Here is a 21357-nt window from a genome sequence, read left to right as displayed (position 1 = left end):
CAGTTCTGCCTGGTATCCTGGCCAATATTTATCACTCAACATCACCAAAACAGATTAACTGGTCATTATCACATTGCTGCCTGTGGGACCTTGACATGTACAAATTGTCTGCCACTTAACTTACATTATAACATTGATTACACTTCAAAAGTAATTCATTGGCTGCAAAACATTATGGAATGTCCCGAGGTCATGAAAAGCGCTATATAAATGCAAGTTTATTCTTTCTTTCTTGCAACAATCACTTCAAGACAATGTCTAGAGTACAGTTATCCTGAAGAATTTGAAATGGAGAGGACAGTTTCTCATATAAATTCAAGAAATTTGAATTCTCAGACTGGACATTTGAATATTTGTCTGCCCTTGCCCCACTCCCACCACTCCACCCCCACATTGGGCAAAGAATCACAAATTCTCAGTTTTCCATTCTTTGGTGTCCTGCAATTATTTTGTCCAAGATCTCAGAATATAACACCAACTGGTTATTTTTTTTTACATGGAAGCCCATTCTGAAATATACACTCTTCTGCTGTGGACCAATTTGGAATCAGTCAGTCATCCAGCTTTATTTTTTTTTTTAACAACCTTATTGTTTCTTGATCAGCTTACAGATCTGATTTTCTTGGAGCATATTTTTTTTAAATCTTCTATAATCGATTTGATGTAGCTGAACTGCTTTGTAAAATTGTGGTCACGTATGGTTGGAAGTTACAATCTGTTTCAGCACCCGTTGATGTTGGAGTTGGTGACAGGGTAACTGCTGATAGCAGGTTTTGCTGGTATATGTGAAATTGTATATAACAATCTCATGAGGCATAAGCAAAACCACAGTGTTCTGCAAAACAACTCGTCAATATTTTCATGGCCTAGAAAAAACTTATAATCCACTGCAAGATGGAAAGATTTTCCGATAAGGTATTCATGAAATCTTCCACATCACAAAAAATAGCAAGATCTGTTTCTAGCTAAGCCTGAAGCAATTTTAAATCTTCCACATTGCTTTATCTGGCTGCCTCAGTAAAAACAAACTGATCTTGTAGATTTACGTGGAAAAGGCCATTTGTGTTTTCTATTTTAAGTTTATTCTACCAATTAGCAAGCGATCTTCTGTTTAGCAATTCTTTTTCCCATCTAGTCTCTAGGCAAACCTATTTTTCCCAGTTTTTCACATGTTCCGATATTTCTTTTAACAACAAACAGCTGCTGTCATAGTACATTGTCATCAAAATGGACTCAGATACAAGAGCACAACGAAAGCAGGACTTTATTTAGTATTCAAACTTTTCCTCGCCTTCCTTTGTTGATCATGTCAGAGGCAATAATAGCTACCACCAAAGCTGACATTGCAAAGGGAGATATTGAAGAAGTTTGGTCATACTGGTGTAATGGTCTTTTTTAGCTGTGCTAGGAGGTGGAATGCCATTAAGGGCTGTATAGGGACATTGGAGAAATAATTTCTCAGGGCAGATTCAGCAGAGGTTTTAGATTGGTACTTTGCATCTAACCTCATTATAGAAGACAATGGGCAGGATTTCTGCCTGTCGGGCGGGCGGGCCCGACCCAATCTCCGGCGGGTGGAGAGCTGATCCCCGCCGGAGAAGCGGGCCCCGCCGCCATTTTACGTGGGCAGGCCAATTAAGGCCCGCCCAGCGTGACGTTGGCGGGAAGCGCTATGTGCTTCCTGTGTGAGCAGGGGGATTCCCCAAAAATGAGAGTGCGCTCTTTCGCGCATGCGCATGAAAGTGCGCACATCTCCCTGAGGCTAAGTGCTGCCTCAGGGAGATCGCTTACACTTTGAAAAATATGAAAAATAGAGAAAAAAAAATTCCCGAACAAGTCCCCCTCATGTGACAACATGAGGTGGGACATGTTCATAATTTACATAATAACTTCATTAAACTTTTTAAAACCCTACATGAAATCTCCTCCCGCCAGTGGCTGAGGTTTCATGTTTTATCTATTTGCTGCTGGGGCTCCTGGCCTGCCCACCGACCTTAAGGTTAGATGAGCAGGTCTTTAATTGTATAATTGATCCTGTCAATGGCCTCAATTGGCCATTGACAGGTTGGCGGGCCCGCAGCTGATTTTGCTGCGCCCCGGCCTTCCTGAAAATTTAAATGGGCCTGGATGACGTTGGGGGTTCCGCCCCCTGCTCGCTGACGGCAAAATTCTGCCCAATGCTGTGTTACCAACAATTCATAAGGTTGGAAGCATATAAGTGGATGAGAAAGTATTGTTTGAATTCACCGGAGTATGCTAACAAATGGGGACTGAAGTTTGTGAGCCCCTTGCTCATAGATTTAACATCTCGGCGGAATCTGGGATTGTTCCGATGGAAAGTAGTCCTTGTAGAGCCAATCTTTTAAAGGAACAATGAAGGGAATTTTAACCCCCAAGGACAAGTGGGTTGGGGATGGGGAGGCAACCTAAAATTGATCATTTTTCAATTGTAACTTCTATAACCAAACTGCTTTGTAAAATTGCAGTCATGCAGGGTCAGAAATTACAATGTGTTTCAGCACCTATTGATGTCAGAGCTTGTCAAAGGGTAATTGCTGATTGCAGGTTTTCGCTGGTATGTGAAAATGATAAGATGTTCCTGAAAACTTCCTCATCCACAAGAAATGGCAAGATCTTTTTCTAGATAAGCTTGAAGCATCCCAACTCTAACTTATAGGTTTAACAGAAGCGCGTTTGGATGCATGCAAATAACCTACTTATTAAAGCCAGGCTTTAATTATTGTAGGTGGGCTGGTAGTTATTTGTGCAATTAACATCCTGAGGAGACATTAATCAGGGGCTGGATTTTACGACCCCCTGCCAGGTATGTTTTTGGTGGGGGATGGGGTTATGTAAAATATGTTAGGTGTCTAGCCCATCTCCTTCCCACTGACCAGATCCCCATAATAAGGGGGGATGAGTAAGGCACCCACTAGGCCACCCACCATTAAGCCTATTGAGGCCCTTAAGTAGGAAATTATTGCCCACTTAAGACCCTCAAGCCACCTCATTGCCATAATACACTGGGCAGTGGAAGGTGGGCGAGAGTGGGAAGGCTGCTTTTTCACCCAAGTTGGTGAAAGGCGGGAAGGGAGTGGGATATATCCTTGGAGTGTGCCTCTTGTGCATGGGGGGGCACCCTCTCTACCATCCCCCCACAAACCCCCAAGATCGTACCCTCCCTATAGACCTCCCCGCCTAGCCTCCAAAATCTGTGCCCACCCCACCCCCTCCCTAGGGCACCTGACCCCTCCCCTCCCTAAAGGCCATGGACTTACCTGAGTCCGGTCACCATGATCCTCTTCCCAGGGCTTCCTTGCAGACCCAGTAGTGCCCACTGTTCTGTTCTAGTGCTGCTGGGACTGCAAGAGCTGCTGGCCAATCATGAGCTGCAGCAATTCAAGAACACGGCTCATCATTGCCTTCACTGGCCTTGCCAGTGACGCCCATGTCCCTTAAGTAAATTTTTTAAAAAGCTCTCGAGGACAGGACTTCCTCCCATTGAAGAGCGGGAGTTTCACATTCAGCTTGCTAAGCCTTCCCCCAGTATGCTATTGCTGCAGTTAGTTGGTTTGGAACACCGACTATCCTTCCGTGGGTTGGGGGAGAGGTGGGGTGGTCAAGCAATAGCCCCTCAGCACAACCCCTGCCTCCCACACGCCCCCATATAAAATCCAGCCTGAGATTTTTTAGAAATTCATTTTACAGAGTGTGGGTGTCGCTGGCTAGGCCAGCATTTGTGGCGCATCCCTAACGGCCCTTGAGGTGTTTATAAGATGAATTTAACTTAACTTTAAATTTAACATCCCCAACATGGCTTTCCCAGGGCTCAGGAAAGTGAAGTGGAGGTGAGATTGAGCGGCAGTTTGAGTGGATATTTAAATTTGTGATTGCCGCAACTGAATAAAAACTCTCAGTTCCCTCTGGCAAACGTTTGGCAGAGAGTTTCTGTGTGGATACAGCTTTTTTCCAACTTTGGAGGCTTTCAAATTGACAAGAACAGGGTGGAAAGTGGGTTGGATGTGCTTGACAGCACAGCAGAAGAGGAAGACCATCACCATCCATGGCAGCAAAGATGTGTTGTGCTGGGATCAGCACATGCTCAGAAGGGAGGTGCACAGGAGAAGCGTGCTCAGGGAGGAGGTGCATGGCAGACACACACACTGAAGAGAGGTACACAGGAAAGGCCAAAGTCACTAGAGGCACTGTCCATGTCACCAGGTTTACAGACAGCAGCTCAGGTTCCTTGATCTCTCAGACGAGAAGTATGAGGTTGTCATGTTAGGTGGTAGCAAACATCTACAGCTTCCTAGAAGGAGACCTGCTCTCTTCTGGACCAGGCAGAAGGTCAGCATTGTCCTCAATCTTATTTTTTTGCTTCTGGTTCCTTCTAGACGCTATCAGAGACAAGGGTTTCATAGTCCACCACAATTATATGCAGAAGGCTGGTGACAGATGAATTGCCAGTTGGAAGTTATATAAATGTCCCTTGTGAGGACAATAGCCAGATTTAACTGATATTTGGATTTGCTTCTCTGGCTAGATTCCTACAAGCACAGAGTGACTTCAAATGCATACGCATTGCAGTCCAAGCACCACCACAGCAACCAGGAGCTTTTATAAACTGCAAGGGATATTTGTCCAGCATGCAGCTGGTGTGCAATCATAAGAAGAGGTTCATGCTGGTGTGTGCCAGATTTCTTCAGAGCTGTCATGATATATTCAGACTGCAGCACTTCAACATTCCAGACCTTTACCTTCTAGGACAGAGAATTAGGTGCTGGTTTGTAGGAGACAAAGGATACTCCCTGTAAAATTGGCTCATGACATCTCTGAAGGACCCTGCCAATGAAGTGAAAGAGCACTATAATGAGAGTCACGTGTCCACCAGGTTTTAATATGTGCTTCAGGTGCCTAAATATGCCTCAAGCTGCCCTTTATTACTCACCAGTGAGGATGTCCAGAATCATGGTGGCGTGCTGCATTACACAGCAGAGAAGACTGCAGGTTAAGGAGAACACTGGGCTTCATCATTCACTTTAAGATGAGGAGAAAATAGAGGGGGTGCAGGGGCAGAAGGAGAATAAAGATGGGGTGCCCATTGCCAGAACAGCCACTTATATTACTACCCAGAATACTTGGGTTACCCAAAATTTCAAAGGTTATATCCTGTGATTTAGTCCCACCACCAGGAACATTCCACTTCACTTTGCACTAAGTAGTCCTTCAACCACTCATCCACTCATTACATATCCACCCAATTGTCCTGCCATGTGTTAACATTCATCATGAAAAAAGTGGATGGGTGAGTTGGCACTTGGGACAAAATGATGGGAAACGTGTAGAAGTGATGTTGATTAATGATGTTAATCAAATAATTTTATGTGGCATTATAAAAGAAGGAAACTTAACAGGACATTTTATCAAAATGAATTGCTGAATTATACTCCCCGTTGGCGGGGGGGAAGTACGGGCGGGCGGGCGGGCTTCCAATTGGTGCCCCCAGTTAGGGCCTGCCCAGCGTGACGTCCGCCAGGAAGCGCTATGCGCTCCCTGTGCGGGTGGGGGGTGGGATTCCCTCAGCCGAGAGTGCGCTCTATCGTGTATGCACATGGAAGACCGCACAGATCTCCCTGAGGCAAAGTGCTGCCTCAGGGAGATCAGCTTTTACACTTTAAATAAAGCTGAAAAAAAAAATTCCCTGGCATGTCCCCTCATGTGACATTGTCACATGAGTTGGGACATGTTCATAACTTTTATTTTAAAATATTGTGAGCTTTTTAAATCCTCGTGAAACCTCACCCCGCCCGTGGATGAGGTTTCATGCTTTTTCAGAAGCCCGCCAGGGCTCCCAGCCTGCCCGCCCACCTTAAGGTTGGACGGGCAGGTCCATTAATGACTTCAATTGCTTTGTTCATGGCCTTAATAGGTCGTTGACAGTGCGGCGGGTGCGCAGCCGACTTGGGTGTGCACCGGCTGAACCGAAAGCCTGAGTGACACGCCGTGACATCAGGACGCATGCCCGACATCATCCCGTGTCATTTTATGCGCTGGAAAGCGGGCCCCACCCCCGCTCGCTGACTGGAAGATACAGCCCTGTGTCTCCTATTGCTTTCTACAGGTATATCCTGTGTGGCTTCAGCAGATGTGGTGTCAGGCTACTCAAATCCCTGCCTAATAGCTGGGATCCTTTCCTGGAGTTCAGAGTTCCTGAGGGTCCTGTCAAAGACCTATGCAGGGGCAGATTTGGCTATCAGAAGACAAGGCAGCATGTGGGGTACTGTCTAACTGGGAAAGTAAGGGCTGGGAAGTGGGAGCATTTTGAGCAGAATTCCCAATTCTAGGGGCAGCATTTTCCGCTTGTCGAGCGGGCGTGCGCCAGACCCAAATGAACATAAAATGACGCGTGATTTTTTGGTTGGTGGGCACGCACGGGAGTCAGCAGCGTGCCCGCCGACAATTAACAGGCCTACTAAGGCCATTAAAGTACTGATTGCATTCAATTTTTTGCTGCTTGTCCAGCCTTACGGTTGGCGGGCCGGTGGAAAGGCCAAACGGTTTTAGGACTTTTTGTGAAACCTCATCCATGGGCGGGATGAGATTTCATTCAGTGATTTAAAAAAAAGATTTCAAACTAATTTCTAACATGTCCCTGCTCATGTGACAGACATGATATAAACGTTTTAAAGTTCTTTATTATCATTGTTCAAAATCTTCATCTCCCCGAGGCAATTCTGTGCCTCAGGGAGCTTTTCCTGCACGCACCCGCGCACATGAGTGAACTTATGTGCTCACCATCCTCCTTCCGCACCCCCCCCCCTCCCCCCCCACCCCCAACCACCCCACCACACAGGCAGCGCTGAAGTGTGCGTTTCACACTGGGCGGGCCTTAATCTGCCCACCAGTGTAAAATCGTGTTTGGGGCCTGACTACAGCGGCGGTTGGCTTCCCAGCTGCTCCTGCTCACCCCCACCGAGCCCGTCTAATGAGGATAAAATTCTGCCCTATGTTCCCTTTCACGCCATCATCCCTCCATTGGGCTAGCACCACATCAATCCTACTATTCTGCTGTATACCAGCTTGGTGGATATCAGTGTTATACTGTAAGGCCACCAATCTGGTACCTGTCATTCTGTTTAAGTTGGCAGACATCTCCTGTATGGCCATGGTCATGACATACATGGAATCATTTGGGAGGTGTGCTTAAATCTCCATAAAGGCAGCCATTCTCTCCATGGCAGTCATTCTCACATTTCCCTGCTCCACTCATTCACTGGTGATTGAGTTGGAGTCCTCCACCCTCTCCACATGGTGAAGAATGAGTGGCATAGCTGTCAGTACCTGGCTAAGTTGCTAGTGCACACTTAGCATCCTCACTCTCAATGATAATCCCTGAAGTTCAGCATCTGTATCCAAGTGAGCAGCAGAGCTTGGAAAGGATTGCACTCCCAGTGGGGACTCTCTGCAACTGCCCCGACAATCAGTGTTGCTCATGCTCAATTGTAAAGCGTCAACCACCAGGTTAAAACCCAACTGTCTAAGTGAGCCCATCAGAGTGCAAGTTATTTGCATGGATGAATGACTCTATGTCCTGTGATGGTGCACCCTCAGAAGAAATTAGATCCTCTGAGGCACCGTCCTTTTGTATCGCCAGTTACTCATCCTCAGTTCATAATGGCTCTGGAAGAGAAAGTGATATGATTTCGTCACGGCATAGCTGCAACCTTGACAAGAACCTTCCCCCCTCTCTGGTGCCACACTCCTTGGTACCCCCATCCTGCCCCACTTACTTCTCTTCAGGCATCCATCAGCGATCCCCGGTGAAGGCCCGAGTGTTGTGCCATCAGAGGCCACTGCTCACAGAGGCACAGCTGGTACTGGAGAGCTGCCGGCCTCTAATCAGCCAGCAGCCCTCAGGAGACGGGGTCTCTTACCTGCTTGGGGGCTTAATTCAATAGGAAGCCCGACACCACCGGATAAGTGACGGATTGCCTTGAAGTAGTGTTGGGCCTCCCAGAAATGTTTGACACAGGCTTTCCATCGGTTTTGCAGCCGATCAACATGAACGCTGTCTTGGATCTTAAATGCCACCCCATGTCTCACCAAACTGGTTAATAGGTTGGATGATTTATGTCACCAAGTTGACAATGTTATGTCTTGATGTTCTATAAGCCTTTGACACAATATTAAATATGTTACTTTATAAGATTGAGTCCTAAAGGATTAAAGAGCAGATTTTCAGTTGGATAAATAATTATTTGCATTCTTATAGGCAGCTGATTGTTATTAATGCTTGTGTTTCTGCGTGGGAGTCTGTTATTAGATAAGTCCCACAGAGGTCAGTATTAAGGTTGTTGCTCTTCAGCATTTATTTTAATAATGAGGATGAAGTCATTAAGGGAATAGTTTAAATGTTTGCAGATGATACAGAGATATGTGCTGCTGTCGGGATCCTAGATGAGAGAAAGAGATTATAGGCAGATCTAGATGGAATAGTGGAATGGGCCCATATCTGGAAGATGTCATTTAATATAAATAAACTTTATTTTACGCAACACCAAACGTGTTGTGAGCTTAACGCTGTTAAACAGGAAAAAGAGGTATTCCAAAAGCAGGAGATGCATGGGAACACCACTATCTGCAAGTTCCCCTCCAAGTCACTCATCATCCTGACTTGGAAATATATCATCGTTCCTTCGCTGTCAAGGGGTCAAAATCCTGGAACTCACTTCCTAACAGCACTGTGGATGTACCAAAACCACACAGACTGCAGCAGTTCAAGAAGGTTCACTACTACCTTCTGAAGTGCAATTAGACCAATAAATGCTGACCTTGTCAGCAATGTTTATACCCTATGAATGAAGTAAAAACAAGTTGATGATGTGTACATGGACTTCCAAAAGACATTTGATAAAGTACAACATATTAGGCTTGTTAGCAAAACTGAAGCCCATGGGATAAGAGTAGTAGCATGGTTACAAAACAGTTATGGCGAATGGCTGTTTTTCAGACTGGAGGTGGGTGCACAATGGAGTTCCCAAGGAACCTCGCACCGCTGCAGTTTTTGTTATACATAAGTGACTTAGACTTATGGGTCCAGCTTACAATTTCAAATTTTGCAGATGATGTGAAACTTGGAATGTAGTGAACACTGAGGAAGGTAGGAGCAAACATCAGATAAACGTAGACAGGCTGTTGGAAAAGGTGGACATGTGGCAGATGAAATTCAAAGCAGAAAAAAATGTGAGGTGATGCATTTTAATAGGAAGAATGAGGAGGAACAATACAAGCTAAATGCTACAATTTTAATGGGGCCACAAGAAGACAGAGACATGGGGATGTTTGTACACAAATTTTTGAAGGTGGCAGGGCAGGTTAACAAAGCTGTTAATAAACCATGTTGGATCCTAAGCTTTATAAATAGGGGTGTAGAGTACAAAAGCCAGGGAGTTATGACGAACCTATATAAAACAATGTTTTGACCCTAGATGGAGTATTGTGTCCAATTTAGAAGGACACAAAGGCTTTAGAAAGGGTACAGAAGATATTTACCAGGATGGTTCCAAGGATGAGGGCTTACATTTACATGGATAGACTGGAGACACTGGGGTTGTTCTTCATAGGACTGAGAAAGCTATGAGGAGTTTTTATAGAAGTGTTTAAAATCGTAAAGAGTTTTGAGAATAAATAATAACAAACTGTTTCCAATGGCTGTAGGATTGATAACCAGCGGGCGCAGATTTAACAAAGATAATTAGCAGAGATGACATGATTGGTTAGGTTTTGGAATGCAATGCTTGATGGGCAGTGGATGCAGATCTAACAGTCATCTTCGAAAAGGAATTGGATAAATGCTGAAGGAAAAAAAAATTTCAGGGATATTGGGAAAGAGCAGGGGAGTGAGATTATTGGCTTTCTGGTCAAAAGAGCCAGCACAGACTCAATAGGCCGAATGGCTTCGTTCTGTGCTCCGCTATTCTATGATTCTATGATAAGTTGCACCATAGGACAGAATTGATGGGCCAATTGACCTTTTCCTGTCCTGCATTTTCATATGTTCATTGTTGTTAATCACAGTACACAGAATAATAATAATAATCAAATGATCGCATTTTAAATAAAATTGTATAATCTAAATGGTGATTTCTTCTTCTACATCTGCATGTAAATTTCAATTGTACAGAATAAATAGAAACTAACAATTTGTTGTATCTGGTTACCTCACTGTTATTTTTTAACAAAGCAGTCACCAGGCTGTGTTTCTACATGAGCAGTGAGTGTGCCAACCATGTTAATGGCATTAATGATGATGAAGAGCAAATGTTTTTTTTATCATTTTATGCTTCTGGCAGGAGACATTGAAGGGACATAAGTCACTGGCAGGTTTTCTAGAGTTAGCATTTGAAACCAATTGTGTGGTTTGTATTTATTCACTGATAATTTATAGTCAGATTTTTGCAAATTCAGGTTGACCATAGAAAATGTTTGCATAACTAGACATCTAAGAAAAAAGGCATTCTTCTGCTGTTCTAGAATGTTATTTTTTCCTGCAATCTTGGCAAGTGATGGATATAAGCAAGATGCAACAGCACAGGAGACAGTGATAAAGAAGGTTTTTTTCAAAAAAACTGTTCAAAATATATTTATAACCTGCCACTTGGTGATACAAAGATTCTCAGATCCATAAAAATCTAATGTTCATCTGTTTCCCATGGCAGTCTGGTTTGATGTGCTTACTTTCCTTGTATGATATTGTTGGATTCTGGTCACTAGTTTAGTTGGACTAATGGATCCGGTTTGCACGCTTGTTTCTAGATGACGGAGTTGGTACCATAGACAGAGTAGATTGACAGACAATTCTTATGTAGAACACATTCTATTTATTTACAATGGATCTCAACAGCTACACTTGTGTGCTTAGAGCTCAAACTCTGTCTTTACATTACAGACTCTAACTCTAGGCTACTCACTACTGACTACTAAGGTAGCCTGCGCTACTCTGCTATTGGATACTAAGATCATGTGTTCTTCCATTATAACATTCTTCTTTCAGGTATATTGCACATTACCACAGATAGTCTGCCTCTAGTTTGCATCTGACTATCTAATGTACATTCATGCTGCTTGAGTGAATATAGGAGAATTTTGATCACTGGTGTCCTCATTACGATCTAATTTTTAATGACACAGAGGGGGGAATCTTCGGTGAGCGGGGGCGAGGCCCGCTTGGCAAGGTGTAAAATGATGTGGGGTGATGTCGAGCATGCGTCCCGACGTCACCGCGCGTCATTTAGATTTTCAGTTCGGCGGACGTGCAGCCGACTCGACTGCGCACCCACCGAACTGTCAAAGGCCTGTTAAGGCCATTTAACTAACAATTAAAATAATTAACCGAGCTGCCTTAAGGTTGGCGGGCAGGCGAAGAGCCCAGGCAGCCTTCGCATTTTTCATGAAACCTCATCCACAAGCGGGATGAGGTTTCATGAATGATTTTAAATTTTCTCAAAATTTTTTATTGAAATCAATGCGCATGTCCCAGCTCATGGACAGAATTATCCCCCCTTTGGGGGGGGTTTGTGCGGGGGTGGGCGGGAGCGAGCGCGAACCCAATCGGTGCCCCCGATCGGGTCTGTGCCGCCATTTTACGTGGGCGTGTTAATTAAGGTCCAGCCAGCTTGACGCTCGCTTGGAAGCGCTGAGCGCTCCCTGTGCGGGCGGTGGGGTGGGGGGGAGGAGATTCCCTGAGTCGGGGCATGCCTGCGAAAGAGCACACAGAGGTGCCTCAGGGAGATCAGTTTAAGGTTTGAAAATTTAAATAAAGGAAAGAAAAACTTTTAAAACATGTCCCCTCATGTGACAGTGTCACATGAGCTGGGACATATCAATGAATTTTTAAAATAATTTTTACTGAATTTTAAAACACTTCATGAAACCTCATCCCACCCGTGGATGAGGTTTCATGAAAAATGCAAAGGCCTATTCACCGACCTGCCAACCTTAAAGTTGGATGGGCAGCTCATTTAACTGTTTTAATTAGTTTTTAACTGGCCTTAATAGGCTTTTGACAGTTTAGCGGGTCCGCAGCCGACTTGGCTGCGTGTCCGCCGAACTGACAATCTAAATGACACGCGATGACGTTGGGAAGCCTGCCAATGTCACCACACATCATTTTATGTGTCGGTGAGCGGGCCCCGCCCCAACTCACTGACTGGAAAATTCTTCCTCATGTGACAGTTTCACGTGAGGGGACATCTCATAAAAAATTTTTGAACACTTTTTTGAACTGTTAAAACTTAAAGCTAATGTGCCTCTGTGCCTCAGGGAGATTTCTGCGCTCTTTCATGCACATGCAAAAGAGTGCACTCCTGACTCAGGGAACCCCCACTACCACCCGCACAGGGAGCGCACAGTGCTTCCGGGTGTGCGTCACACTGGGCAGGCCTTAATTGGCCCGCCCACGTAAAATGGTGGCGTGGACCCGATCGGCTGCGCTGATTGGGTCCACGCTCGCCCGTGCCCGCCCCAACACAACCCCCTGGATGGGGGGAGAATTCTACCCAAAAAGGAGTTTGCATTTGCTGAGCCTGGCAGGAAATTGGCAAAATGGGGATTTCGCCCATCTTGTGCTAGGGAAACTTACATGCCAGCCTAGAAGTAAAGATTAGCATCTAGAATTTCTGTGAGCAATACTTATATTGTTTCCTGTAAACTGTAATTAGCAATTCATTAGATCGTCTCAGAAATTGAAAAACACTTCACACCCATTATAATAGTAAGTCTTTGATGCCTGTTTGCTGCAAACAGAACGGGATAAGAAGACACTAAGGGCTGGATTTATGCTACCCTGCTGGCAGGTTTGAAAGCGAGGAGGGGAGTTGTATCAAATTCAGTGGGCGGCCTACCTGCCACTCATCTGCCCGCCTCCAAGCTCTCTGAAATTTTACAGGGTGCGGGGGAGGAGTCAGGTGACCCACCCGCCCTTGGGCCTATTGAGGTCCTTAAGTGGTCAATTAATGGTCACTTAAGGTCCTCATCCCAGCATCACTGGTATGCTACCTGCAGTGGGGGGAGACACACATCATGGGAGAAGCCTCGCAGCTTTAGCTTGGGGTGTTGGGAAAGTGGGAGAGGGGATCTCCTTTGTTGGCACCCTGTGCCCATTGGAGGTGTTCCCCCAAAAGTTATCCCCCCTTTTTAATCCACCTCCTAGCTTCCTTATCCTGGCACGCCATCCATCTACCCTCACTGTCCCCCGAGATCCCCAACCTGACTTACCTGGGCTACTCGGCATGGTGGGGCTGCCTGGCCAGCGCTCCCCACTGACTATGCTGGGACTGTAGAGTTGTTGGCCATCTGATTGCCTGGCAGCTCTCTAAGGCAGGACTTCCTCCCCAGAAAGGGGCAGAAATCTCGCCTTAAGGCAATTAATGCTGCTCCCAACTTTAAGTTGCTAGGGGATCCTGGGAAGGCTCTCCATGATTTTTTTAGCCGGGGTGTTTGGGGGGTGGGGGCAAAGAGGTGCGGGGACCATGCTGCCGTGTAAAATCCAACCCTTAGCCACTGTTTGGTAAACAGTTTTTTGAACCAGAAAGGGTGGGCAAGCAGTCAGGTCTTTACAGAAAAAAATCTGCAGTGGCTTTTGCCAAGACTAAGAGGTCAAATATGTTGGAGCAACAGTTAGAAGTCACCTTGTTTAAGCCAAATATGATGACCCATTGGTATGGGGGACATGTGGAATGCTTTGTAAGTTTTACCATTAATGAAGATAAGTTGTACTCTTTGAATGAAGTGAGCCTAATACTAATGGTCATGTTCACCTTATTATGAAAGAAAATAGTTTATCAACTCACATCAGGCCTTACCTCACCAAAAGATTCTCAAGTTCAATTTTGGAGAAATTAAAGCAGTATACATGTGTAAGATACAAATATTCAATTCATATCACAAGGTGATACTATTATTACACCCTCAAGTTATTCATAAATATATAGCAATGTGAGTCAGCTGCTATATAACAAAAGGACTGCGTGCAGGAACAACTAACAACACTGAACCATGGAAAAATAGCTGTAGCACATTTAAATTCATAACACCCATTATCAATTAAAACAGATCAAATTAGAGAATTACCAAATGTTTATGTGCAGTGTCATTAGAGAATATTGTTGTTGAGCACAGCGAGATCAACATATTGGCAGGGGTCATGGATACTTTAGCATGGATGGAGGACTGGCTATCTAACTGGAAACAGAGTCAGGATAAATGGGTCATTTTCAGGATGGCAAACTGCAACCAATGGAGTGCCACAGGGATCAGCGCTGGGGCCTCAACTGTTTAAAATTTCTATTAATGACTTGGATGAATGGATCAAATTGACAATATGAAGATAGGTAGAAAAGCAAGTTACTCTTTGCAGATAAAAGAGTCTGCATATGGATATAGGCAAGTTAAAATTCTTTGTATATGAATCACAAATAAGTAGCATGCAGGTACAGCAAGGAAGGCAAATGCAGCGTAGGCCTTTATTGCAAAGGGGATGGAGTATAAAGTAAGGAAGTTTTGCTACAACTGTACGGGACAATGGTGAGACCACACATAGGGTACTGTCACCTTACTTATGGAGGGACATACTTGCATTAGAAGCAATTCAGAGAAGCTTCACTTAGCTAATTCCTGAGTTCAGGGATTTGTCTTATGAGGAAAGGTTGAGCAGACGAGGCCTATACTCATGACAGAGTAGATGCTGAGAGGATGCTTCCCCTTTTTGGGAAATCCAGAACTAGGGGGAACAGTTTCAAAATAAGGGGCCTCCTATTTAAGGTGAGGAGGAAGTTTTTCTCTCGGAGGGTCATTGGTGTTTGGAATTTGCTTCCCTAGAAAGCAGTGGAGGCTGGGTCATTGAATATACTGAAGGCTGAGTTGGATAGATTTTTGATTGACAAGGGAGTCGAGGTTTATGAAGGATAGGCAAGAAACTGAAGTTAAGGGCATAATCAGATCAGCCATGACTTTATTGAATGGCGGAGCAGGCTCGAAGGACCGAATGGCCTACTCCTGCTCTTATTCCTTATATTCAACACCTATGATCTCAGCAATAGCTCTAGGAATTTTTAAAGATAATTTCCAAATATTTAGTTTTAATAGCTTTTTTGTGTTGTAATATTTGCAATTTCAAAGATAGCCACATAGGTCAGCTATGACTAGAGGACACCACAACTGCATAATGCATGCTGCAGAAGGGTATATTTTTAACTGAGGTGATGGTGCCAACTTTGCATTTTAAGTTTGTGCTCTGTTCATGTGTACAGTTTCAGAGATACTCATTAAGCTTATATTTGATAGTAAGGTATGCTTAGTTTCAACAATTATAATTTTTAAAGTTCAATTTTTGAATAAAACAGTCATGCAAACTTTCTATCAACAAGAAACATAAAAATCTTGTTACCATATGTTGTTATAGCTGCAGTTGCACTTCTGCGTCTGGCTACTATATTCTTTGCCACACATGTGTAATTTGCTGTGTCTGATAGTCGAGCTTCTTTGATGATCAAATTATGGTCCATGGTGATGTAGAAGTTCGGATCCTGAGCTGGGTCAATCACTTCTTCGTTCTTCAACCATTCCACCTTCCAAAACAAATTTTGTGAATTCCATACTGACAAGAAAGGGTAAATTTTACAAAACAACAGTCCCAGTGCTAAACCTCCTGCGGCAGGATCAAGGACTGGAGAAATGGCACAGAGGTGAGCATGCTTGATACACAGCATTTTCAGTTTCCTAGCAATTCATTTAATCGCCAGATTTTTGAAAGTGTTGAAGTGCTCACCTCTGGAGCCAATTCTCTGATTAGATTTTTTTTCAAGGGAAGATCTGCTTGGGAACACACCTCACCAAATTTACCCTTAGAAGCTGTTAAGCTGTCAGAAACAATGGTTTTATTAATGATAATATACATATATATATATATATATATAGAGAGAATTAAGTTTAGATTACGTTTTTAATATCAGTCATGGATCTCCCTGGCTATTGCTCACGCTAAAACTGATACTATGCTGTTTTATGAAGTTAAGGATTTTGGGGGAGTTTTCAATGTCAACCCAAAATAGGTCGAAAGTCTGTGATACACCAGGGTCAGTGTCAGGAATTGCACACAGATGTAATGTTTTGTAATACAGACAAATGTATAACTGTTTTCCTGAGATTTCTGTGGGGCTTCTTCTGTCCCACCGTTACAATTTTGGGGAAATTTGCCTCATATTCGCACATTAACAGGGTTTCTGCTAAACTGCTACCAAAGTTATGGTGGAAGACATGACGAAGCCCCTTCAGTAATTGTGGTCAGGCACTGGAAACACTATAGGCTTTGTACCAGAAGACAGTTACACCTCTTAGAATAGGGTCGCCTGTTTTGGGCAGTGGTGAGCGACAGGAGAGTATGACTGTGAGTGAGGCAGGTAAAGGGACTGAGCAGACAGTAGTGGAGGAGGCTCAGACTTTGCAATTGTCAAACTGGCTTGAGGTGCTTGTAAACTGTGTGGACAAAAGTGAGGTCTGCAGGGTGGATGAGCAGACTGGCCACCACACCATGGCACAGGAAGCTGTTCAAGCGGGGGGAGCAAAAAGGAATGTGGTGGTAGTAGTGGACAGTATAGTCAAGGGGATAGACTCTTCTCTGCAGCTGAGAGAGAATCCAGCAGGCTGTGTCGTCTGCGGGGTGCCAGGGTTTGGATATCTGCTCAGGGCTGGAGGGAACTGACAGTGGGAGGGGAATGATCCAGCCATTGTGGTCCATGTAGGTACCAACGGCATAGGTAGAACTAGGAAAGAACTGGCAAAGGTAATAATTTCTGGATTATTACCTGAGACATGTGCTAATTGGCATAGTGTAAACTAAAGAGATGAAAATGTGGCTGAAAGGCTGGTGCAGGGGAAGTGGGTTCCAGTTCGCGGGGCACTGGCACCAGTACTGGGAAAAAGCGGAGGCTATACCATTGGGACGGGCTACACCTAAATTATGCTGGGACCAGTGTTCTAACGAGTCATGAAACTAGGGAAATACAGACGGTTTTAACCTAAATAGTGGGGGCAAGGGATCAAATTTAGTAAGATGTGGTAAATCAAAGAGTAGAGAAAAGGCAAGAGAGAAAGGGAAATGATAAACAAACCATGATAGGAAGGGGCAGAGAGTACAAATCTAAAGGTAAATCAGCAGATAAGGCTAGAGGTTACAAAAATAATAAAAAGACAAAACTAAAGGCTCTGTATCTGAATGCACATAGTATTCAAAACAAAACAGCTGAACTGATAGTGCAAATAGAAATAAATAAGTATGGCATGATAGTCATTACAGAGACATAGCTGCAGGATTATATAGATTGGGATCAGAACATTGAAAGGTACATGACATTTAGGAAGGACAGAGAGTTAAGAAATGGTGGAGGAGTAGCACTATTAATTAATGGTGGCATTAGCACAATAGTGAGGGATGACCTAAGTTCAGGAAACCAGGATGTAGAAGTGGTTTGGAGAGAGATGAGGAATGATAAAGGCAAGAATTGCTTGTGGGAGTGGTGTACAGGCCCCCTAACAGCAAGCACATGGTAAGATAGGGTATAAAGGAAGAAAAAATGGGAGCTTGTCAGAAAGATATGGCGATAATCATGGGGGATTTTAATCTACATATAGACTGGAAAAATCAGATGGGCAAAGGTAGCCTAGATGAGGAATTCATAGAATGTTTTCAGGATAATTTCTTAGAACAGCATGTTCTGGTTCCAACCAGAATGCAGGCTATACTAGACCTGGTTTTGTGCAACAAGTTAGGATTAATTAATAACCTCATAGTGAAGGTGCACCTAGGTAACAGCGATCATAATATGATTTGAATTTTTAATTCAGTCTGAGGGGGAGAAGAGTGGATCTAAGACTAATATTTTAAGCTTAAATAAGAGCAATTATGAGAGCAAGAAAGCAGTTAAAGTGAACTGGCAAATTAGTTTAAGAGATAGGTCAATAGAAATGCAGTGGAAGATATTTAAGGGGATATTTCAGAATCCACAGAATAGAAACATTCCAAAGAAAAATAAAAATTCTAAAGGGAGGAGCCACCATCCATGGTTAACTAAAAAAGTTAAAGATAATATCAAACTTAAGGAAAAAGCATACAATTGTGCAAGGATGAGTGACAGGTCAGAAGGTTGGACAGATTCTAAAAAACAGCAAAGAATGGCTAAAAGATTAATAAAGAGGGGAAAATTAGAGTATGAGAGAAAACTAGCTAGAAATATAAAGACAGATAGTAAGAGTTTCTATAGATATTTTAAAAAAGAAAGGAGTTAACAAAGTGACCATAGAAAATGACTCTGAGGAATTAATAATGGAAAATAAGGAGATGGCAGATGAATTGAAAAGGTATCTTGCACCGGTCTTCACTATAGGGGACATAAATAACATCCCAGAAATAGCTATAAATCATGAAGTGGGGGCGAGGAGTGTTCTGATGTGCAGTTGGTATCTGCAGCTGCACACCTGTCTGCTAGAGAAGCCCTCATCCAGGCACACTTCACCTGAGAAGTTTGCTTTCTGCATTGAAAGCATCCCCTATCAAGACACCTGTGCAACTCCCAACCCTCACCAGCAAACCTCCTCCTTACAGTCAGTCAGTCAGACAGCACTTTTACAGCCTTTCCTCCTCATCAAGGTTGACTGTGCTATTCACTGAAATGAAAATGATCAAGGTTAATGGGGGATGTAACAAAGTAGAGGCCATGACAGTGAGTAATTCATATGAACTCATCCCTGGTAGTGATGATTGCTGTAGTGAGAGCACGATGAGAAGTCCTCTTCCCTGAGGGCAGCAGTAAGAGGCTAGACAGCCTCAGAAGGCATGGCTGCAAGTCACTGAGGCTGACAGTAGCTGAAGTGTGGTGTCAAGGCACTGGATCAGGTGCTGGAAAAGGTTAAATGACCTCATGAGGTCTGGCAAGGTGAGTCCTAGTAAAAAAGAGAGGAGCAGAGAAACAGAGTCCAAACAGGAAAAGGGCTGCAAGGAGCAAATTTTAAGTGAAGAAGGTAGCTGAAGGTTCATGATTCCATGCAGTGGGCTGTTGTGGTAAAGGTACCCACTTTGGAACAGTAGTGTTCTCCTTGGCGTGACCAAAGAGCTGAAGTTGTGCTTGCGAGTTGGTGCTTAAGTGCATACTCGGGAAACCAGGGAAACAGGATCTTGGGAGATGAGATCGAAACACTGTGGGGTGGGCTGGTCTTGCAGCCATCCGATTTGGAACGGTTTGTGGGGAGAATTCCAGGGTGAGATCTTTGAAGGTGAAGATGGGGATCCTTTGTGAGAGAGACAGAGTTTCAATGAGATTGGTTGACTCACAGTGTTACTGATATCTGGGTGGGTTGTTGAGAAATCCATGGACTCTGCATTTGTCACATCTGCCATTCATCGTGTAGTGTGATGTGTTTGACCACAGATTGCTTGTTGATTCACATGCACCTCATACATACATTGAATGCTAGAGTATAAGGTAAATATTGTAAATTGTTCTATTTTTCTGACCTTTTATAGTAAAGTTTATTTTTGTTTGTTCCAAACCAGTGGATTCTTGTGGCTTTCTTGGTACTGAGCAAATGTCTTGAATCTCAAACTTTGCTTCAAACAAAACATTATTGGTCAATAAGTGGACCTTATCAACAACTTGGGTGTCTGGCCTAGGATCACAACAATCTGGATTACAGTTAAATCAGGTCTTGGATTAATTAATGAATGCAAATATGAACCAGTAGAAAGTCCTCCTTTAGATGCTGGCATGGATTGAATTGCACATGCGGGTAAAATGGGTCCTCCAAACGCTGCTCATTTTTCTGTTTCAAATTGCAGTTGTAAAATAACCCGATAAGCACAGAAACATGGGTCACTGCATGTTACCACACCATTACAAATTGGTAATATAAACATCATTAAGGTTGCTGACCCCTGGACTAAGTCCACAAGATACCACCCAATGTTTTAGAGCCAATAATAGAACTTGTTGTTCAAGATGTAGTGATGGGTAATAAACCAGAATTAATTGCAAGTAGTTATTGTAAGATGATTGAATTTGGTACTAAGTTTGAGGAGGGGAAGGGTGAGTCAGAAGCCAAGATTTAAATTTAAGAAAGACAAATTTCAAAGGGAGGAGTAAGAACTGACCACAACAAACTGGGCTGAACTGTTCATTAATAAACCTAAAAATAATCAATGAGATGCATTGTACAAAACCAGTACATATCTCAAAAATCAAAGAATCAACTTGTATAGTTAAGCAACCATGGTCAACAAATGAGGTAAGAGGAAAGCAAAATAGTGCATATGCTGGAAATCTGAAAGAAAAACAGAAAATGCTGGAAAAACTCAGCAGGTCTGGTAGCATTTGTGGAGAGAGAAACAGAGTTAATGTTTCAAGTCCATGTGACTCTTCTTCAGAGGTAAGAGGCAGTATCAAGCTAAAAAAAAAGCTCAAACAAACACAAAGGAAAATGTAAATCCAGTGGATTTAGAGAGTTATAAAAAGAAAAACAGTCATACAAAGAAACCAACAAGATGTGCAAAAATGGATTTTCAACAGAAAAGAGCTAATAAAGAATATCAAGTCGCTCAAAGGCTGTGGGCGGATTCCATATTTCAGGCTTAACAGGTGTCCAAATTACATCATTTTATCCCGACATGCCATTATTTATGTGACGGCCTTCCACGGTCCCGAAAACCCGGGAGATGAAATTGTGGTGGGCGGGAATATTGTGGGAATACAACAGATTCCTTCGAGCCACCCCACGCGCTGGTGGGCCGGTGTAAAATTAGGGCTTAAGTAAGAATCGCTGCATTGATAGGTGATTCTAGATGTCATAACTCATTATTATAGAAAATTAGATACATTTTTGTTTTAACCTCCTGGGTGTTAATGTGGCTGATCAGGGGTAAAGTAGTAAGATGTTTGCTTTAATTTGTGGGGTAAAAATGGCAGAAGAGGAAATGTACTCCATAGTAATTAACAGCATTATGATTCCCATGAGGATAAGGGAGAAATAACTTTAAACAGCTCATTTTTTTGAATATAGTTTACACAAGAGGTAGAGGAGAACAATTTATATGGGTATGTGGAAATAACACAGATTATATACTGTGACGTTGTCGGTGCAATGCATGTGTAATGCAGAAACAGATAGGCTCATACTAAAAGGGCCCGAGTACTTGGCTTGAAAGTAATTGGAAACATACACCTAGAATGTAAATGCCTGGGATCTCCTGATCTGTTGCCATAAGCCCGGAAGCAGCAGAAACCCAGGAGAAATGGTGTCAATGGACTTGCT

The 21357-nt window shown here is 43.4% G+C and overlaps 1 protein-coding gene across 1 annotated transcript in view; it reads right to left on the bottom strand.

Annotated features, from left to right (window-relative positions):
* The window catches only part of unc5a (unc-5 netrin receptor A), a 329799-nt gene that overhangs the window by 190929 nt on the left and 117513 nt on the right, over nt 1-21357 (bottom strand). Inside the window, exon 5 of the mRNA XM_078549746.1 lies at nt 15446-15626. Within this exon, the coding sequence (XP_078405872.1) occupies nt 15446-15626 (181 nt within the window). The remainder of the gene's footprint in view (nt 1-15445; nt 15627-21357) is intronic.

This window comes from Cetorhinus maximus, chromosome 10 (assembly GCF_964194155.1).
Source record: "Cetorhinus maximus chromosome 10, sCetMax3.hap1.1, whole genome shotgun sequence".
Classification (NCBI taxonomy): domain Eukaryota; kingdom Metazoa; phylum Chordata; class Chondrichthyes; order Lamniformes; family Cetorhinidae; genus Cetorhinus; species Cetorhinus maximus.
This window is presented reverse-complemented; position numbering and strand designations above follow the sequence as displayed.